The sequence below is a fragment of the Sparus aurata genome, chromosome 13 (assembly GCF_900880675.1).
Source record: "Sparus aurata chromosome 13, fSpaAur1.1, whole genome shotgun sequence".
Lineage (NCBI taxonomy): Eukaryota > Metazoa > Chordata > Actinopteri > Spariformes > Sparidae > Sparus > Sparus aurata.
In genome coordinates, this window is record NC_044199.1 from 18,621,590 (window position 1) to 18,644,094 (window position 22,505).

Genomic DNA, 22,505 nt, shown 5'->3' on the forward strand with positions numbered 1-22,505 from the left:
CTTTCTGCAGTTTAGACAGCAGGTAGACTACAAGTTGCAGAGTCTCTGACAAGTAGACACCTGATCAGTGGTTAATATAAAATCATTGGTTGCATACTTCTGTGAGCTGTGAATAGTTCTCAATTTCATTTTTTTTTAATCCTCAGTCCTGTAGATAAAGATAAAACTATACAGTATTTCACACCTGAGCAGAATGTTGTGTCCTAGTTTAGCTTATTATAAGGCCTGGTCTTATCATTAAGCTCAGAATTAACTTGTTGTTTGCAGTCTGAGATGCCCTGATCGACACTGGGGCTTCAGTCTTCTAAACCAGCTTGGTTAGTATATCAACATGGAGCCAAGCTCAGGAGACACAGCCGTCACATCCTAATGAGTTGTTGGCAGGCCGGCTCTGCTTCGCCTGTCCAGAAAGCAAACACTGGCAGATAATTGGCCAATTTCATAGCTGGGATGTTTTCTCTGGCTTGAGACTGTGAATTAACAAGCTGACCATGATAATATCATGGGTCAGTTCTGATGAAAAAAATAAAAGAGAGAGACAGAAAACTGATGATGCTCTGCAAAGCTAATGATGTCTGCCATTAGCTCGGGGAGCTTTGCGTTGCAACAGTCAGCTCTGACAGAGTCCAACAGGCGCTGCTCTTGCAGGTTTGACTGCATCACGGAGTGAGGCTTTTGCAAGTGAGAGGCTGTTCTGTCTCATTACTATTAAATATATACATATTATTAACAACAAGTGCTATGTACAACGGTCTAAATTTTCAACAGAGTCTGCTGCACATAATGAATATGAACCGCTCAGAATATTAGTTACACCAGCCAGAAAGGAAGTTTGTTGACAATACAGGATCAAGACGTTGTTTCAGTGTGTGTGTACAGGAACTCTCTGGTAATGGTTTCACAGTGAGTTTATCAGCCTCGCAGCTGTGAACATTGGCTTTGTTTCAGCGAGGAGCTGACTGACTGTAAGCGTTTCAAATGAGTGGTGGCTCTGACATAAATCAATGATTCGCTGCAATGGAAGATACAGTTTCATCTGTAGACATGACACCAGCTCTTACACTTACATCATGTGCAAGTCACACTCATCCTGCTGCACTAAGGCCCAGAAGCAGAGGAAGCCACAGCAACAGGCAGAATTGATTACACACCGTCTGATTTCCCTGTTCCACTGTAATGTAAATTACATTTGTTTGGTCTCATTAACCTGCCACTGTGAGCAACTGCAAAATCCCCAAGAGTCCCTTTAAAGAGCAGCTGAGTGAGGAGACACTAAACAAACTTTGCGGAACAGCTACAGCACATTTTAAATCATTTGTGGCAACTTCTAATTCTGTATCAAATGCAAAACATGAAGCTGTTTGTTTTCTTGTAAAAAGTGTCAGTTTGTGTCTGCTTCTGTGGACATGTCTTTTTTTTTTCTTTTTTTAATATAGTAAGCAGTGACACCTGTGGAGATGGTCCCCAGACTTCCTTCAAAAAAATTGCTCAATTTGTGAGCCTTTTTGTTAATTTGGCAAACATAATGAAAGTATTTATCTTTTGTGAAGAAAATGTGTCTGTTTGTCCCAGTGATGTATGTTTATATTTCCATATAGAGCAGTTAAGGGAGCTTCATTATGTTGTCTGCCAGGTGTGAACTGACAGGCTTAGAGCTGCCCACTTGTGATTTAACCAAGTATTTTATTTCACTGCCATACAAGGCTACCTCTGCAAAAGGCCGTTTCACAATGTTCTTCATTGCCATCGAGTTGAAAAGGCAACGTTAGTAGGAGTTTGAACTGTTTTTGTGATGGGCACTGGGCAGCTGCTGCCGTGCAATACGCTGTGTGGTGGAGCTGAGGCTTCAGCAAAAGACACAAAGTCAAAGAGATCAGCCAGCTGAGTCTTTCTTCCTGCCAATCCCAAGGCACCCTTTTCTTAACACTTCTTAAGTTACATTCAAACACTCTCTCTCCCCCTTGTCTTGTCAGCATACCTGCCAAACGGTAACCATAAAAATCTCAGTTCACATGTCCACTTGGGTATTCACTGCATTGGAGGATCCTTCATAACAGAGAATCCATAACACAGCAAACGTTGTACCGCAGAAATTATACACAGCACAACATCCATTGAGTCCTTTCCCTTCAATCCATGTTTTGCCTGCACCAGGTCAGCATTTTGAAATCCCATTGCACTTTTCCCTTCGATGCTAGGAAGGAGAAACGGCTCTCAAGATGCATCTCTTCTAAGTGGAGAACATCCGATGTGGCAAACAGACACTGAAGGTTCATTTGCACTTTTCTGCGCCCACACAACTTGGTCTCCATGCAACTAATGCTCTCCTGACTTGTTCACAGTTTGCCTCGCCACTTCTATTCCTTTCTGCTACAGGGAGAAGTGGAAATGGTAATGACAGAGCTGCAATTGGCGCAAACTGGCATTCAAAACCTTGCCTTACTTCAACACTGACAGTGACCTTACTTTATCAGCAAGAGTGATGCACAAAGAGAGCTTCTTTTGCTTCCAATTGTCTGACAAATGATGCTGACAGATCCTGTGTGTGAACATGCTTTATGCTCTTATTGGACCTTGGATTTTCAAGGGTCACCCTGGCCCAAAAAGCTCCTTAAGAGCAAACATGTATGACGTTAGATGTGAAGTTGAAATACAGTAGGCAATGCTCAACAGCTAACTCTGAATTTCGAAACTTTTTGGAATATATTTCTATCTTTCACTAATCTTTCGACAACTCCTGTGAAAAAGTTCCTCATTATGATCCAGTTTGAGGGCATGCATCCGAATGAGCCGAGATTTAATTGGAAGCTCCTCATCAAAATTCTAATCTCACTGTATATCCATCCTTATCTGCATTCATTTTGTTTCCTAAATGATCGCCCAATATATTTCCCTTGCCTTTGGAAGTCCAATTTATCGAATCCATCATGCAAATTGTCTTACTTGGCACGCATTCTGTCTCATAAATGTTAACTAGACTGAATGTGGAAGCAAATGTATAGATAGTGCAGGCCATTTCTATAGGAATGCCCGGGCTGGGTGGTATAGAGCACAGAGAAGGCGTTTCATTTTAAATGTTGAACCATATTATGTTTTTAATGATTAAATTAGCAATAGTAAAGTTGAAAGGATATAGTTTAAATTTCAAATTATCATGTGAATAACTGTAGCAGACTGTCTATCTACTGCTGTGACGACGTGCCTGCCTTCTGAGCACAGACTGGATGTGTGTACACTGTCTTGGCCATAGCCGCAGGACTCAGGGAGAGGTAATGGAGTGTAAATAACGTGCAACAGTTGCCTGGACAGCTGTAAGGTTGATTCATATCAGTTGTTGTGTTTATTGAGGATGCTATTCTCAGACACTTGCACTCAACAATGGTTTCCCTCTGTGAACTGCTTCCTGACAGACAGGCCTTTGCTCTTTGGCCTCCCCACCTGCTCTAAAACCCAGTCAAACAGGTGTTCACTCCTCTTAGTGCTCCAGAAACCGTTTACAGTCTGTTTAACAACTGCAAATAGGTCATTACCTGCACTAACTCTTCAGGCTCATGTCTTGACATGAGTTGCTGAGTCAGAACCGCTGTGCAGTGTAGGCCTTCCTATCAAAAGGCAGTTGTTCAGGACAAGTGTTTTGCACATGCTAGCAGCATGGCTATGGGGGATAGCCACGTTGGCCTGTCGGTCAGTCCAAAGCTGAAATATCTCAGCAACTATCAGATAGATTGCTGTGATGTTCCTTTCAGATGGTCACGGTTCATGGTTGAAATGTTTCATTGAAGCTTATATGGCGAAGTTTCAGGAGCAGGACCACACCTCAACAGCGCCAACTTCTGATATTCCTATAAATAACCACCTGACCCTCTCCTCGTCTTCGCTCTCGTATTCTGCGCCCCCCCCCCCCCCCCCAATTTCTCTCTCCCTGTTTCTTCTTTCCTTCCTCTCCTTCGTAGGACCATGAGGGGGTCCGTCGCTGCCCGAGTGCGGCGGCGGATTCTCTACAGAGCTTCCCCACAACGCACTCGAAGAGCTCGGAGAACTAAGATCTTCAACGTTTTGTTTTCTCTTTCTTTCATAATAAATCGTTTAAACGTATCTTGTTGAAGGTGTGGTCCTTGCTAGTGAAACAGTTATTCGATGGACTGTTTTGAAATTAGGAACACACGTGCATGTCTCGTCATCAGGTCAAAGTTGTAATTTATCCGGTACTTTTTACAAAAACGAATTATTATCAAATACCTGACACTCCTTTCAGCCTCAGCTTCAGTCTCAGTTAGTGCAGTTAGCACATGTTAGCATACAAACACCCTAAACTAAGACCATGAATATATAGATAATATGCCTGTCAAACATCAGCAAGTTTTCATTGTCATTGTGAGCATGCTTTATCTCAAAGCACTCTTTAGGTACAGCCTCAGAGAGCAGCTAGTGTAGCTGTAGACTCTGTCTACTGAGCCGCGATAGGATTTACTTTAGTAGGCTAACCGCCAACCAAGGCAGTTAGCCTGCTTATCTTTACAAATGAACCCTACATTTATCATTTTTGAAGCATAAATGCAAGATATAAACTGATATCTATAAACTGACAAATCTACAAGTTGTAAAGTTAGAACAGTTTACAACTAATGTCCACCTGTAAAGATGAACTATTTAATCGACACATTGCTGATGTATTTTATATCGTAGGGCAAAATGTGAAAATCTCTAACCCAAACTATTTCTGGCATCTAACCAAACATGCATTGAAAAAGCCCAGTGATCCTAACTTATAACCCTGTCAATAGGACTTGCTTTTAGCAGTCTTTGATTTTAAAATCCAACACTGATTAATTTTTAAAAACATGCAGAAAAAATGCTCAATGGGATTTGGAAGAAGACAGCTGTCAAAATGTCCAAAGATAAAGTTTTTAATTTAAATTTTAAGACTATTGTCAGACTACAGGCAGAGTCAGGCAGAGTTTCTGACTGAAGGAAAGAAACGGAAGTCACAAAGCAAGTGACACCCGATGCCACAATACTGGCCCGTATATGTGGTGAAACTGTTAAATGTGTCGTTTAAAATCAGAAAAACACATCCCACAAACGTTGACCAAGCAGATGGTGAAAATAAACTGTCAGAGTGATTCCTTCTCTGCCCGGTTCGGATTCTAGAAGCATCAGGGTTGCTATTTTCCATCAAGAACATTGGACAACAATACAGAACATGTGACACCTCCCCAGGGGACGATGTCAGATGACGTTGGCAAGGTCCATTGTTGCACTTAATGCGTTAAACCTCCCACTCCCCCCTGCGCTCCCAAATCTCACTCTCATGGTCCAACCTTGCGTGCGATCTGGTGATAGCTCTCATTCAGCCAAACTTTCACCCAGCTGACTCCCTCAGAGTGATGGGCAGCGGGGCTTTTGTCTTGTAATCAGCCAGAGAGCCACAACACTCAGCTAGGTCACCGTCACCAGCGTTCTGTGGGCCGCACGTTCTCCCTGGGGTCACGCCACGTCCCCGGTCATGCTGGAGATGTCATAAATAAAGAGAGACAGTGGAGAGAGAAAAGAGAACAATGAATCCCCCCTTCCTTTGCTTCAAGCTCTGTCCCCCCCCACCCCAACAGCCACCGGGGACATTGTAAATCAGAGGGCAGGGGTGGGGAGAAACCTGAGCCGAGAGCAAGGGAGTAAGGCAAGGAGACATTAAAGTGGGAACCTGGCTCTCAGGGAGCCCGGCCATTCCTGTCATCATTAGGGAGCGTGGGAGACAAAGGCAAGAAGAGATGATGATGAGGCATGGGACGAAGGGAGGGGAGGGGGGAGACACTCTCTTGGATGGACAAATATAATGAAAACAGCAAACACAAATACATGTGTAGTCCCTCTTGTGCGTTCTGCATCGGTCGCACACGCGCTCTCAGGTCATAAATCTAGACTGGCTAGGTTTAGTTCTGACAGCACTGCCGCTGGGAGACAAAGGTAATCCGGCCATAATTTTCGGCGAACAAGAGATTTTGATTCCTGCCCTGTCAGGAGGGAGAAATCATCTGCGAAGGGCTTTCTTCCAGTGCAGCGCTGCCTAGCCTACAGCCAAGCAATGTCCTTGCATTCACAGGGATAAAGCCATCTCTGACAATAGTGGGGGGGAAAAATGGAATTGCTGATGGAAAGGGATGAGGCTGAAGTGAGGCAGTGATGAAAGGGATAAGACAGTGTATGTGTGCGTCTGTGTGTGTGTGTGTGTGTGTGTGTGTGTTGGCTTGAATGGCTGCACCTTTGTGGCTTTGTGCCTCTGTGTGCCTCTCTGCACTCCGATTGCCATACCAACCACAATTACAAATCACACACAAAAAAACACATATTTGTAGTAAAAGCATTCCAGAGACTTAATGATCCTGATCTTAAAGCAACATTATATAGAAATTCCTATTTTGTGTGATCTGGCACACTCCACCGTTACTGTGTGCGGGACAACAGTTTCAAATACAAATCACACCGTTATAGTTGCACGTATTACATGCCAACTGCAAACAAAACTCATCATCACAACAATGTTACGTCTTGAAAATGAATGTCTTGAGAGAGCTGAGAATACTAACAGTATGCCAAGCTAACGTAACATGAACCCTGTTTAAATAACACACGGTTATAACATGTTAGGGCTAAACCTCTGCCCACATGGACGGACTTGACAACATTGCTACCACAGCCAAACAACAGAAGACATAACTAGCTAATATACTAATAATAATGCTAATAATAATACTAATCAACAGCAACAACTTCTGCTCAACCTCCGTCTACAGCCTTTTATTGAAGCTGTCGTTAACGATCAAAAGCTGGTCTGAGATTTATTATTTTCCAGCGTCTTGCTCAGTCTCTTTTTTTTTCTTCCTTTAGCTTCCTCTTTCAACGTCCTCTTCGGTCTCTTTGTTTCTGTCACTATGTCCCTAAAGGCCACTGAGATGCTGTAAACACCAACACTGTGTGGTGGTGCTCCCAGCAGGGTCAGTGAGCAGAGCCTGTAGCTACTGTACAGAGCAGATACAGGTTGCTGTCAGGAAACTGTAAATCACAGGGAATTGATGCAGAGCAGCTGGAGGACATCAAAGGGAAGATCAGAAAACAGTTTCTTCTTAAACTTTTATCCAGTTTTGCCAAAGTCACTATAGTTGGTGTTGTGTGTGATAACCACTCTCTGAAGTTACTGTGCATAGTGCAGAAACAAGTGATCGGCTGGGCGGGTGACACAGAGAAGCCATCCACCCTATTACAAGTCACTGTACCAACCAAAAATATTTTGACGATTTATTTATAACTTACTGTTGTGTTGCTTTAATTATGACTTATTTCTAGTTGACCTTTGAAAGTACTTTGACTTGGACTTGGCTGTGCTTCTACAATACAACATGAAAACAGAACAAGTAGGCACTACAAAGTTTCGCATCCATTTTTACGGCCGCAGACTGTTCCTAGTTGATATGTTCTCTCGCTTCTCTCCACTGTTTACTAAAGCTGTCAAGGTAGGTTAACTCAGTGTTACCTCACCTTTCACTGACACTGATCACTGTCCCTCCTGCCTCAGGTATCTCGCTCTCTCTCTCTCTCGGAGGTAACTAAGCCTTGTGGAATGTTTTGCGCCCCTCTCCCCGACCTCTGTGAGTGTTTTGGACTTGGCTCTTACCCATCATCTCACATTTTCCCCTTGAGGTACTGAGGCTTAACCCTGACAGCCTGTGAAGAAGGGTGGGGAGGGAAGCCAGTGCCACTTTTCACTGGACACTTTACATTCACCCAACACACGGGGGGGGAGTTGTGAAGCAGAGTGCTGAGAGGCATGGAATCGAGCTTGGTGTAAAAAGAGAAAGCTCCTTGAGGGACCTTTAGGGTTTATTCAAAGTTGAGTTGTAGAGGAGCATCTGTAATTCTAGTGAGAAAACACACTGAATTGGTGGTATTCAATGCTGGTGCTTGTTCTGTAAATGTACTCGAAGCTCAAGGCTCCAGTGTAATTTTCCTTCTTTGGACTGTACTTGACATAGTGGAAAGACAATAAATGCAGAGACATGAACAACAGCCAAACATGTGGTGCTCAAACAACAGCTCCTTGCTCCTCACTTTCACCCAGATAGTAAACGCGTACAGAGCGATTAATTTAGAAATAACCCATTTGAATCCAAACATCACATTTCACTTTACGGGAATCGTTTTTCCTGCTTCTTCACACCTCTCAGACCTGTGTTTAAACCGTTGTATCCAGTGACTTTCTATCAGCTAAACAGTAAATGTTGTGATTTTATGTCGAAACAGTGGCTGTCAAACTTGAGAACTCTACTTCGGAAGTGTAAAAAGCCATTATTACTAATGGCCTTTATGCTGCATGTGACAAATATGTTGAACAAAACCACTTCATATTATTATTACACTGTGAATATTGAATATAACAATTTGTAGCAATTTACATGTAATAATCTCAGTTCTATCAGCCAAGTGTGAGTGGATTGCACGAGGTGTGAAAAATGAGATCTTCCCTGTCTCTCTCAGTTGGCTATACAGACCTGTGGGTGATTTATGTTGAGCATTTTATTTAATACTGCAGATTTCTCTTTGTGAAGGACTTGGGTCGGAATATAGGTGGCAGTCCAGAGATGTGACATTATGCACGTTCTGAACTTGCATAAACTAACGACCGGCCTGAGAATAGAAGTTCCACGGAGCCCTTTAAATAATTCAGGTCAATTCTCAGTCACTTGGAATAAAAGCCAACAGGTGGTTTGCATATTAACTGATGAATATTTAACTTGAAATAAGCAAAAAAATGCACTTACACATGCATGTAAATGTTTGCTCAAATGTGAGGGAAATGCATTTCCTTCCTAATTAAAGTGAGCTTTTATCTAAGGTGTACAAGAGCAAACAAAGGAAAACAAGGGGGAAATATGAGCCTACTGTGGATGGTTGAGGGAGATCTGATTGCACTGATGGACACTTTCTTATTGACATCTACAACAGAGCCACATTACACATACATGGCGCTGAGAGCACATTGTACCACCGTAAATCAGACAATGATGGATACTAGTCTCTTCACAAACATCCCAAAACCTGCATTTAGATGGGTAGTCCTGAGTCGGATATCAGTGCTTAGGTGCTTCCTTTTGAATGCAGGCACATTGCCCAGCCATCTTTAAATACCAGCAGCTGGAAATAGCTCTTCCTCCCACCTCTGTAAAGCCTGTGTGTCTGTACTTCTTCACAGCTTTTTTAACTGCTCACGTGCAAAGTGTGTCCTATCAGACCTATTTGAATTCATATGTAGCATGTGCAGTATACCCACATGTTCGTACCTGCAAATTAGAAAAAATAACACTGATATCCTATCCTCTCCGTACTGATTGGAATAATTCAATACATGTGGATTTGAAGGATAAAACAGGAGACTATAAGGCCATGGGGTACTATTGAGAACTTTTTTGTTGTTTTTTTATTTTGCAATCTGACCACAACTCAAGCTCATCTGTCATGAGGTATCTCTTGGATTACAAGTTATACTACATGCCTGTGAATGGACTGATCTAATTCAGAGTGAGAGGTATGGTAGTATTGACGACCAACACCTATTAATTACTGCAGGAGTACATAACAGTCTTCAGAAAACAAAAGGGAAAACATATTTCCCATGATATTTTTATTGGTAATGTGGAAATAGTAACCAGAATTAAGGCTGACCCAACAAAAGATTTTGTTTAAAAATAACCACTCACATGAAAACACTTCAAAAATATCAATATAGGTCTTTGGCTTGAGGAAAGTTAGTGAAAATAATAGCCAAGATCGCAAGCAGCTGTGAGCACTGCAATCTGAAATCAAAGTGGCCCAAAGTGCACCAATGTTTCCTCCTGATTACAGATTCACTTTCATGAATGTCCCTCTATTCCACAATGGCCCTTGTCACATGTAAGGTGTGGCTGGTGCCCCGTTAGAGTCTATGCTTTCAACAAACCGCTGCCATATCAGACGCACAGTATATTGCTATTTATTGCCACCTCCCATTAAAATGAGAACATCTCTGCTGCGAGTGTTGTTTTGCTTTATTAGATCCATTTCCAATACTACAAATGAGCTGGCTGTGTATATTCATAGTGTGATTACTTTCCCTTTCCAATTTGCTAGACACCACAGCTCTGTCCTGGAAATATAATGGGGCCATTTTGCATCAAACACAGCTAAGGTAATAACAGAATATTGGCTTACCTCTCAGCAGGAGTATGATGAGATGAGGTCAAATTCAATGCAGGAGACAAAAGCTTCCGGCATTTTTTGTTCAACCGTCAGAGTGTAAAAACCATAGCATCGTCTGATCTGTGTATGTGTATGATAATTGCTCCCTGGAAGTGGATATGATGAAACATGGCGAGTTACATCGGGCTGCAATCTCCTTTTTTGGTTTCAAACCCACAGATGCAATTTATTAAAAATGTTATATGGCTTTCGGTCTGTAAGCCTGCTGAAGAACCCTTGATAGAAAAAAAGGTTTTTGCATGCCATTCTTTAAAAAGTGGCCAAATATGACAAAACTTTAGGTGAAGTAATTTGCATTTTGCATATGCAAATGAAATAACTACAATGCCGTCACTACTTGGAAAACCTATGCATGTAAATGGATCAACACCTTTTCTTTCCAAATTGCCAGTGGCATTTCATGTATTCTTACAGAAAATAAGGCATCTCAGGCAGGGCAACTAACAGCTAGGCTTGAATGGCTCCTGCCACACACCATAATAGCTTGTATGAAAGGCAGGGCTGCCTGTTAACAGCAGGTGAGAGCAGGAATGAAGCCGGAGGAGCTGGTCTGTAGAGCAGAGACAATTTTGTTCAGGCTCTCAGGCAGCTTTGTCAGAGTGTGTGTGTTTGGCGGGGGGGGGGGGGGGGGGGGGGAGTAATTGCTGCCGCTACCCCCTCCACCCCAGAGCAGACTGGGAGGGTTGGAAGAGTCATTTCATCTGTGAGGAAACGAACGGATGGGAGCTCTGTGGGGTGGGGAAGCAGAGGAGGCTAAATTACAGAGCAGCACGGCGTGGCAGCCGGTTGTGTACTCTGACCCTCTGTCCCGACTCCTCTCGGATCCTGAGAAGAGCTATTTCCAAGAAGATGCGCATCTACTGCCAGAAACTATAGGGGATGGACACCATAACATAACATTTGGTACAATATCACGCGATCCAATACAGCAGCCATGTAATAAGTAATACCTTTGTGAAGGTCAGTGATTGGACAGAGACTTTTTTCTGATATTCTGATTAAGGTGTCCAACAGTTTGAAAAAAATAAAAGAATGACATCTACAGCCTATAGCCTTAGGAATGACCACAGCATTGAATCAACGTGTGCCAGTCTTGATAGACTCTGAACTTAAAGTCCATCTTTTTGTTGACTCATCCAACCACCCCATCCTTTTCTATCCCCACTGTACTAATGTCACATTCAATATTGTAACCATAATTTAGTGATGGGAGGGTGTTTTCTTTTCTTCCTTCTGCTCCAGTAAACATTAACTGTGTTTACAGACTTTTGGTGGAAGCATTGCTCTCCTGATGGGAGCTGTTGGAGTTATGGCAGTATGTCAATCCACAGAGCACCACAGAAAATGTGTGGTTTATTAAAGAAAACCATGTAAAGCTCATATCCTCGATGTGACCCGCCCAAGTGAACAATTAAGGGAGAATGTAGAGTGACACAGTGCTGCAGTATATTCCAAGGTGCACTCCTGTGGATCACTGCCAACGGAGACACGTTCAGGATTCCTTTGTGTCCTCATCAAGTGTAAATTGTAGTTCAGCGTTCGAAATAACCATTTGCATCACCCAGTTCTGTCCCCTTTTATAACCCACTTCCATTATTGGCAGCCCACTCTACTGCTGTCTTCAGAGACAGATCCATAGAGCTTATAGTGTGCGTGCCAAACGTAATCCCCACTCATTACAAAATACAATCAGCATATGAAACCAGTTGAATGTTTAAACCCCAGTAGATAGACAAGAGGTTAATGTCACCTTTGACACTCCAGTCTGCCCTTCTCATCATGATGTTTGGTGGCAAGCAGAAGGGGACGCCCCAGCCCACTCTATCTTCATAGACCCATATCAATTTGTAGATTTGCAGAGAGCCTTCTACAGGGGGGAACAGAGGGTGCTTCTCGCTTCACAGCCTCCAAATTAATAGGGGCCCCTCATTATGGAGAACAGGGTAAGACAAAGAGGTCTTGGTAAGGAATGAGCAGCTAGAGAGGTGGCTTCTTCTATAATGAGATCAGAAGAGAGAGTGTGAAGGAAACAGGGAGAAATGAGATGATATATGCGAGAGAGTGCTCCAGCCAGCAATGCAGCCCATTGGCTCGCTCATATTTCCTTCGGACTGAGTCCAAGCAGAGAGAGGCCAGAAACAGAAACAGGAAATGAGTTGCCCCTTTAATAGCAGTCCTGCTTTACCTTCTCCCCCTCTTGTTTTCTTCCTTTTTTTCCTCCATCCCTCAGGGAGGTTGGGTAACAGCCAATCTCATTGAAAGGCAGATCAATAAAGAGATATATTGTCATCTCAGTGCACCACCCTCCTAATCAATTAATCTATAATAGAATTCATTCACTGGAGCCTCTTAAAGGGCCCGTCCTCCCATTACCAGCTATGGGTCAGAAAAGGTGCAGACATATAGGGGTCTCATTAATCGTAACGGGGGGGGGGGGGGACTGGAATAATTTCAAATGCTTGTCTATTGATACAGGTGATATGCATTTAATGGCATTTCAAGGAAACAGTGCTTATGTTTTCACTAAGAATAAGTCAGCCCCCAAGATTACAAGCAATCGTCCTGATGAGTTATTTTCCACGCCCTACTGCATCATCAGATATAGGGACACATGCATTAGACAGAATGTGATTGTACGGGGTGCTTACTGCCCAGTATGCTGCTGATGCTATCTTAAAACACTGTAATTTTCTGCTCTGGCAATGGCATTGCGCTGGCTATAAGAACAAAATAAACGTTCCATCATGGTCAGCCATGCAGGGGTTGCAATGGTATTCTAAAGATGAACAACACTGCTGAGAAGGAAGTGTATGAGGTGTAAATCAGAGTCCAAGGTTGGGGCAATATTTTCAGCATCTGCACATTTCATCGTCCACACTTTAGGGAACAGTTCACCCGAAATATCCAGTCATTGTCTACTCACCCCTGTGCCAATGGAAAGTCAAGTGAAGTCTTGTAGTCCACAAAACATTTCTTACGCTTCACAGTTGCAGCATTCTCCCAATCAGCGGAAGTAGAAGGGGACTTAAAATGAATTCATACACCTCCGGTATTACCCAAGTCTCTGGAAGCCCCAAGATCCAAAATGGATGGATTGAAGAGATGTTATTTTTCACCCTTGATACGCAGTCAAGCAGCCACTTCAGATGGGATGCGTGTTGACACTTTTTTTTTGTAAATCAATTTGGGATCTTGGGGCCTCTAGAGTCTTTGGCTATGCCAGATAAGGTGAATGGAGCCAGAAATATTGTTGTGGACTACAGAACTTGAGCAGGGGGGTGTCCTTCTGATGATGTTCATAGTCTGACAACTAAACAGATCCTTCACTCATCAAGTAAAAGAGAAATTACCCACAAAGCAACGTGACAGGACCGGACAACAGTAATGTGGTAACTGGTAGTGTCTTTCACAACTTACATGAGAAAAAAAATACCACAGTTATATGTGGATAGGCTTCTGTCATCCTGTCTGTCCTAACAACACTTTGTCACATTTCTGCCCGAAAAACAGCGTCTGTCTTCGGCAAAACTTGCCAAGTGTTTGTCTCCTTCCACTATTGTGTTGCTGTAGATATTGTCTTTAAAAAAATTTGCATGACTGTCAGCCCCTTTGAGTGAGACTTTGGTGAACTTTACCCTAGAAAACAGTGTCGCTCCCCTCTTGAGTGAATGAGTCAACAGCGTCCTGTTTACAGATGGCGATTCTGTCATTATGAAATTTAGAGCAAAAAACAGAACTTTCTCACTTTCCAGGATGCATGGTGGGTCAGCATCTCAATCACAAAAGATTATAACTTCATCCATATGATTATAAACAGTCAGCGTGTACATGTTTAGATTAACAGGTGTACTGTATGAATTGACACACTGGTGCCGTTTTACACCGGAGCTGCTTGGTTCTATGTGAATAAACAAATAGAGAAGTGGCGACCTTCCGCTGCGGAGATAATGTGGAGTCTCTGTGTGAAAAGGGCTACATACTGAATTTTCATTTTTGGGATGAACTTTTCCTTTAAGTGAGGACAATAAATTGTGCAGACGCAAACAATATTGCTTTTTAGTCACAGCAACCTTACACCCCATGCACTTATTTCTCAGCAGTGTTGTACATCTTTAAAACACAGGGACTTGTTAGTTAAAAACAAAATTACAATAACTGTACCTTGTACCAGTTAACATATCATTACAAACTTTGCATGGCTGAACATGATGGAATGTGTATACACAGAGAGCAGATCTTTGACATCAACAGCTGTGGGAGAACATATCTGTGGGGCTTTTTCCATCCTCAACCATCAACTTTGATTGTAAGTATGCAGAATTACCTCTAGAAAAACTCCCAAGGATATCAGAGCTGCCATCACTGTAGTTTGTACATGTATGTAGAAGGCGTTTCATACCCAGGAAAGAAGTGTTTCTGGAAAATATGTCATTGTGGGCAGAACAGTATACAATTTCTTATGGCTTTCTAGAGACTTGTTCACGTTCTTCCAGTGAACAAGATGTTCATTGTGTCTGGGGTATTCGCCTCTTTACATTATTCTTTTTTACCCAACTGTTGGTTTGCTTCTTTTTGTTTAGAGTTCAGCACTATGCCCTATCAAGTGCCTAACACAACATGTATCATTCTATTAAATGTAAGTACGTATTTTCTGCCACTAGGGGTACCGCAGTCAAAACAATGACCACAAAGGACATAGTTTGATGATGAAATGAAACACAGTTACTTTAAATAGACGTTTGCATTTCTCTGGGTATATACATTTTTGAAAGCATTTGGGATGATGTAAGTACACAACTTAACAATATATAACAAGGACTACTCATTTTAAGGCATTGAAATGTACAAATGTTACATATTATATCATAAAGGTAATATTATAGATGTTTTTTCTTCTGTTTCGCATTGCTTCATAATATTCAAGAGTGTAATTTCAATGTGCCTCAGGTTACACAATATTGAAATGTGTTACCAAAAATCTCAAATTAAACACACAACAGCAATAAAAGTTGCCTTATTACTTGTGCTGGATGGTCACAACTCATCCTCTGGGAGACGACTAATCCCTTATACCTCAAATTAGAGGATATACCAAAAACGAAAAAATGCATGAACAACTGAACCACAGCTCCTTTCTTTCTGTGTTAGGTAGATACCACCAATGTCACGTATTATTTCATCCTGTGAGGTGGGGTGCACCACATCGAAGGTATCCCCGGACAGGAAATGTTACAGAGCTACAGATTTGACTTGCAAGTTCTGCCATAAGATGGATGGAAGAAATGGAAGTACACTTCCTGGTGATTTTATCTTTTTTCCAAACTGCTGGAGGCTGCTTTCTATTATTTTGAGCATCAGTGTGGCTTCTGCATGAGGAGCATTAGAGAAGTGGTAAACAACTTTTGCAATAACTCAATTTAATTGAAGTGTTTTGATATGCAAAGTGAGATAATAAGTCCAAATGGCGTTCCGAGCTGCTCATTTGGTCTCCTTTGCGATTGGAGTTTGATTTCTGTGGAAAAAAGTGGACAAGTTTGAAGTTTTGCTGTTTCTAATTTATGAATGCATTTAATCAAGTTTAACAGCACTGTACAATGATATTGCTTATAGTGGCAGCATAGACGCAGCCAAAAGAAATAAGCAATGCAGAGGCCAGGCATACATCATAGTCTCATTTCACTTAGAGTCGTAAGTTTATTTATGAACAGAGACCCTGTTGGTTGGTGTGTTCTTACACCAAAAAACATACAAACCACAAGCTCTTGCTGAAAATGATACATATGTGTTGATCTCTGCTTGTTAAACTTGTGCCGTCTCAGTGAATCTGTAGTGATTAACTGTATGAATATAATTTATCAGCTGGTTAAGCTTTCAAGCACAGATGTTCAGGTCATTGTTGCAGCAAAAACTTGATCTTCCAGTTCCACCAATTTATAAAAGCCATTCATGAATTCCAACATTTTACTTCAAACATTGATATATAAAAGATGAGCGCTTAGCTCAGCAAATGGAAACCCACTGACCACCCGAACCTTTTCAATTAAATTGACTCTATAGATCATAGAGGCTGTCTATTCATAATACGGCCAGGAAATGTGTTAATGCTGGCATTTCCCAAAAGCTGACTCTGAAGGCCTTTGCAACACGTTCAAATGAATGGCAAAAATCACCTCATAAAACCAAGCCTTTGTTTGTGGAGAGGGCATAATTCTATGATCTATGGCTCAGCTGCAAGTGTGCAGAACAGCACCAAACCACACTGATGGGCTGTCATTGTAATTCAGAACATAATGTGGATAATTACTCTAAATTCATGAAGTGCTTCATTCCACTGACAGCTATGCCAAATGTTTGACGAAGGCACCAAAGTAGCAGCATCAGTCACAGGCGAACGGAAATGCATTTAGTGGAGGGCCTCATCATGTTTTATTCAATCACAGAGCAATGCTCAATTAATCAGTTTTTGCAATTAAATTAAACATGTACATGCATAAAACATGAAAGAAAATATCAGGGGTGTTTAAGCACTGCTTGGTTCTCTGTGCTCCCGTTAGCACAAAAAGAAAGTATTTATTCTCAGCGCTCTACAACAGCCTCTGTGACTTTAGCGATGTAGAATTATTTTCTTTTTCGCCCAGCGTTAAAGAAGCCTGTGTGGCAGAACGTGTAAAATCTCATCTTAGCATGCACTGCTTGATGCATGCCACCATCCCATGCATTTCTATAAATGTCAAGAGCTGCATGTTTACTAGGTCTGTCTGACCCCTAATATTTATTCAGCTCAACAGCACTCTACCCAATCATCCTAACTGCAGAGTTGTGGCTCTTGGTATGTCACCTCTCATTGGCTGCAGTTTGCCATATCTCCTGGCACATGTAATATTGCTTTTCGCTTTCCATCAAGTGCAGGCAGACCCTGTGCTCAGATAAATAGTGACATTTTGCAGTGGTGTGTGGGGTTTGTTTGTGTCTCATAGTGCCTGAGTCATTTCCAGTGCCTGATTTGTATACATAGCACCACAGTCGGCACGATCAAAGGTCTCTCACATGTAAGACAAATTTGCATTTGGATTCATACTGCTGCCAACATAATTTCTGCCTCTGTGGTTAGATAACAGCTTTGAGATAAATGTTGACATTTGCAGCACATTGAATTGTGTGACTTCAATGAAAAAAATAGTTGTTTTCTAAATGGATCTATTCCAAGTGAAATCAGTATGATTATAAAGGACCTCAGATGCCCTCAGATACCTTTCACATCTACTGGAGACCTTGTTAAGCTGCAAAATAGAATTTCTAGATTATGTTGTAAAGAAATTAAAAAAAACCAAGATTCAAAATGTTGTTAAGAAAGCCTTTCATATTAGTAAAAGCTTTGTCTCATCATCCATGTCCCTGAAAGCTACCATCTCCTAAAAATTAAAAGCTTTTCAACATTTAAAGATATGTTCCCCCAAAATTAATATTCTGTCAAAATCTACTAACCTTATGCTGATGGGAAGTTAAACAAAGGGTTTAATGAGTGAAATTGTATTGACATTCCCCGAAACAACTGTAGTAGATGGGGACTTGTTTTAAAACGTAAGAAAACAACAGACAAAAAAACATAGACAAGAACATAAAATGACTCCATATAGCTTGTCAGAGCTTGATTTTAAAAGATATCATTTCCAACCTCATAGCATGATAGGGCTTGAAAACGGGGTAAACAATGTTATTTTTCCCAATACATTTCAGATCTCTGGGCTTCTGGAGACCTAGATTATGCTGGATGAGCTGCATGGAGCCATTTTTCTTTTAAAACATTTTTTAAAAACCCTTCTACTTCAACTGTTTTGAGAACACTGCAACGCCTGTTTGCTGTGCAGTTTCAGAAATGTTTTGTGGTCTACGAAATTTCATCTGACCTTCCATCATGTACACCATTGCACCATGTACTGTGTATATGGCTGTAATGACAATAAACCGCTCTTGAATCTTGAATCTTGAATCTCGAATCAGCAATCGAGTGGGTAGATGATGGCTGAATTTTCATTTTTGGGTAAACTTACCCTTTAACACAACATTTAAGCTACTCAAATATAACCTGATGATCACTGAAAACCCCACTGAACAATAATGCTTTACAAATGTGGCCGAAGGAAAATAGATTGATACAGCAACACATAGTTTACATGATTAAAATGAGCTTATATTAATGTTTGACATTTTTGTAAATACAAGTATCTGCTCCGACCTAAACAGAGGCTTATGATTGTAGGCTATTAATTGAGATAATGTTTATGGATACTGAGCATCTGTAGGCAATTTATTGTGTCAAACATGTTACTCTCAGTTTAAATGACATACTCAATAATCCTGAGCCTGCTGTTAACACTTTTTTCAAACTTATTTATGTTTGAAAGTAAATGAACATTTCTAGCTGTAAAACCAGTTTTAGTCTGTGTTTGTGGAATGTCCGTCTGTGGCTGTAACTGAGCGCGCTGGCCCTTTAACGCAGAGGTGTTGGGATTGTGAAGTCAGACAGAATAAACCAAGAGGAGACCGGAAGCTCTGGGGTCGTACTTTCAACATAAAGTCCCAGTCGGATAACAGTTGGAACTGAAACAGTAAACGATCGTCGATGGTGACGCGGAAAAAGCAAAGAAAAGAAAAGAAAAGAAAAAATATACTATCAAAACTCTGGACTTGTAAAAGATACATTATCACCATACTTACTCTGGTAGTGTAGCTATTAAAGACGTTACAAATATAATCAACAAAATATAACCGTGGTCATTCTGGGAATTGTACAAATTAAAAGAAGATGTATAACATCCTGGAAGATGTATATAACATATATTGCAATAAATCATTTTAGCAAATGAACTAGGTCCACCTATGTGTCAGTTCGTACTCCGCCACACACGCTCTATTATCGCAATGCATAAGACTGAAACAAGGACACAACTTTTTTTCTTAATTTGTCATGCCTTCTAAACGTGTAGTTTTTTTTTTTTTTTTTAAATTTTTTATTAACACTGATACAAAACCATTCCCAAGCGATGCGACTCGTTGCTAAATCGTAGATTTATTCTGAAAGCGGTACCGGAAATGATGGCTCCCACTGCAGCGGTGTTTCCAGCAGCGTGTTGTGGCTGCCGGGCCGTGCTGTGTGTGATGAGGAGCCTGTAGTAATTCATCCCTGGTAGCGGAGTGGAGCTGAGCGGAGCGGGGAGAACACAAACAGAAGCCAGAGAAAGCAGAAATGGAGCTCTGTGTTTAACAAAGTGGAGTTTTGCTCTGAGCGCGATGACTTGGTGTACTTCGGGACAGGTTCAGTTTCAGAGGGAGCCGTTATGAGTCATTCTCCTGACTGATATTCATGTGAAAACGGGACGGACCGGCTGACTGACCGGGCGCTGCCTGCCACTCACAGCCGCCTCTCCTCTCATCACCTGCGGCTCGCTCTTTCACGGACTGCCGGCGGGATTGGACGCAGACTCTTGGAGCGCAGAGGAAAAGTTCCTGTGCGGGATGTTCGAACTTTTAATCTAATTCTCCGGCGGCTGAGATGCTGCCCGTGGAGTTTGATGCTGTTTGCGGAGATTTCATCCCATAGACTGGAAATCATTCGCACGTTTGGATCTATCAGTGCTGCTGGACAGCCTGTCTCACAGACTGAGGGGACTGTGACCTGCCTATGAGAAACCTGACTGTATAATGGAGTACCGCCACACTTTGGTCCCCCTATTGGTTTTATTTGCACTCAGAACTTTGGCATATGGTAAGTTTAAATTGGCATGCTGCTGGTTATGTTTGCACAGATGGAGCCTATATGCTTCGTATCAGTGGCTCCCAAACTAGGTCTCACACACTCCTCAGGGCTCTAAAGAGGGTCCCACAGATGAAAATGATAATACATTAATTTTACCAGTAATTTTAATCAAGTTTCTATTCAGTGTCTTTCAGTATTTCAAATGGATCCATGACATTGAAAGAAATGAAGGAACAATGGCTATATAACCTATATGCAAAAGTGAGAAATCCTCCTGGATGATGTCATTTAAAAGGCCACTTAAACCAGCAGACATAGGAGTAGCCCATATGCAGCTTTGCTCTGTGTTCCTGCCCAAGGGACCTTGGATTCACACCAGCATCTGCTCCCCACAGAAATCTTACTTTGTCATGATTCTGGCCTGCTCGTTTATCTCTATTATTAGGCCCATTAGCCGAAGACATGTCCTGGGCACAGTGCATCTGTGAACCAGAAACAGCATGATACAGTCAGAGCCCATTCACTGATGCAGTGGGCTGTGAGTGAGTGTGGCTGGGCTGGGAGTTTCATTTCCCGCTGTGCACAAGAATGCTGAAAAATGTATGATTTCTTATTATTGCGATGCATTTCTTATAAAAGCTTTCACCAGATGGTGCATGTTAAATGTTAAACTGTTCTTCCATTTCCATCTGATTGCACTCTGTGTGGTATTGTGGAGCTGTGGGCTTCCATATGCGCAGACAGATCATGCATGCAGTGGTGATGGGATTGTGTAGTACAAGAGTTTGGGAAGGATCACAACCAATGATCATTTAAATCATCAGTTAGTCAACTTATAATTGTTTAATCATAATTGTTTTCATGATTAACCGATTAGCCTATTAAATGTGAGGGAAAAAATGCTTGCGACAATTTCTCATAGCTCAAAGTGATGTCTTAAAATTGCTATCTTTGTCCAACCAACGGTCCAAAACAAAGAACAGTGGCAAATCTTTTAATTTAAGGAGTTGGAACCAGTAAGTCTTTGACATTTTTGCTTCAAAATGACTGAAATTTATCATCAAAATTGTTGCAGCTTTATTTTCTTTTGATTGACTAGTCGACTAACTGTTGCCAGAGCTTCATATTGGCCATGTCGGTAGATTGCTTATTTATTGACTATATTCAACAGTACCTTTGATCCCTGTCCTCCTCACTCTATGTGGAGAGAAAGCTATCACTACAGACACACCATGAGCCAGAGTATGACTCTCACTTGTAGACTGAGTCACCTCTGGGATTATGGAAACCTGCCTAGTTGAGGCTGGATGCTGGATCTGCAGATCCTCCATCAATCGCACATGTGTAACCAGTAGGCTACAGGCTCTCTGTCAACATACCTGTGTCTTTGTGTTCTACACAGAAACACCCCCCTACTGTGATATGCAAAATACTTTTTTTTCCTCCAATGCAAGTGGGACGTTATAGTTTGTGACAGCGTGGTGTCTCAGGGCCCGGACCTACTGCTGAGGCTCCCTTTTTACAAGGCTGTAAACATTGGCTATGAACCCAGAGCATATGAACTCAGCATCTGTGAAAGTGCTCTTTCAGTGACTCCAGATGCTCCTCTGGGACTACAAAGGCTGGATTAAAGCTTCTTATTTTCACTTTAGCAAAACACACAGTGACTTTTAATGAAAAGACAGTACTGTTTTTAGCCACGAGCCCGTTTTATGTGTTAAGATTTACATTTAAATGCACATTTGTGTCATATGGTGACACCGTTATTCAGAGCCGCTCAGATTAAAGGGACAGTAAGCGTCAGATCAGCACTAGCATTGATACGGTGGGACAGTGCTCATGATAAAATGAGCTTTATACGATGTGATAAGAAGAACTTAAGGATCATCCTGGCTGCCTGTCTCCCTTTTTCCTTTTGATATCTGAAGGGCCCCTTCATGTGGACTCAGCGTCACGTTTCAGGGCTCTGGTCTTCAGACTGTTTGGTCAGTAAGGTGACACTGGAGTCTGCCCTGTTATTGTCACTCATCTCTGTCACCATCAGTCAACACAGCAGTCTCCAGCAGTACTCCCCAACGGCCGTCAACAGGCCATGTGTTTGTCGCGCTCTTATTGAAGTGACTGGAAGGCAGGGCACGAGGGCCGCTGCCTTGTTGTCTCATGAATGTCCCCAAACAGACCAGTAATCAGATCAAATAGCCAGAAACCAAACCTTGATACCCACACTGTAATTACAGTCTGAGCACACAACTCCATTTCCTTCAGGGAGGGAAGTGTGGTCGGGGGGGAATGTGGCTGAAATAGCACAATTATCAAGATGTGTCATTGTTCAAAGTCCTTTCTCTGGTAGTTGTGCATTTAAGACGTGCTGTCATCCTCAGTGACGCATAGTGGAGGAGGCTGTGAGGGCTTTAATGGATTGGTCAAGGACAGTTTATAGTTTTGCTGGGAAATAATATGT

The 22,505-nt window shown here is 41.9% G+C and overlaps 1 protein-coding gene across 4 annotated transcripts in view; it reads left to right on the plus strand.

Annotated features, from left to right (window-relative positions):
• robo3 (roundabout, axon guidance receptor, homolog 3 (Drosophila)) overlaps window positions 1-22,505 on the plus strand; it is a 172,614-nt gene that overhangs the window by 62,576 nt on the left and 87,533 nt on the right. The window contains exon 1 of one of the 4 annotated variants that reach the window (XM_030438370.1): window positions 19,421-20,053. The exons of the other annotated variants lie outside the window; for them this stretch is intronic. Within the exon in view, the coding sequence (XP_030294230.1) occupies window positions 19,990-20,053 (64 nt within the window). The 5' untranslated portion in view covers window positions 19,421-19,989. Of the gene's footprint in view, window positions 1-19,420; window positions 20,054-22,505 lie in introns of those variants that run through there. 4 annotated transcript variants of the gene reach the window in all.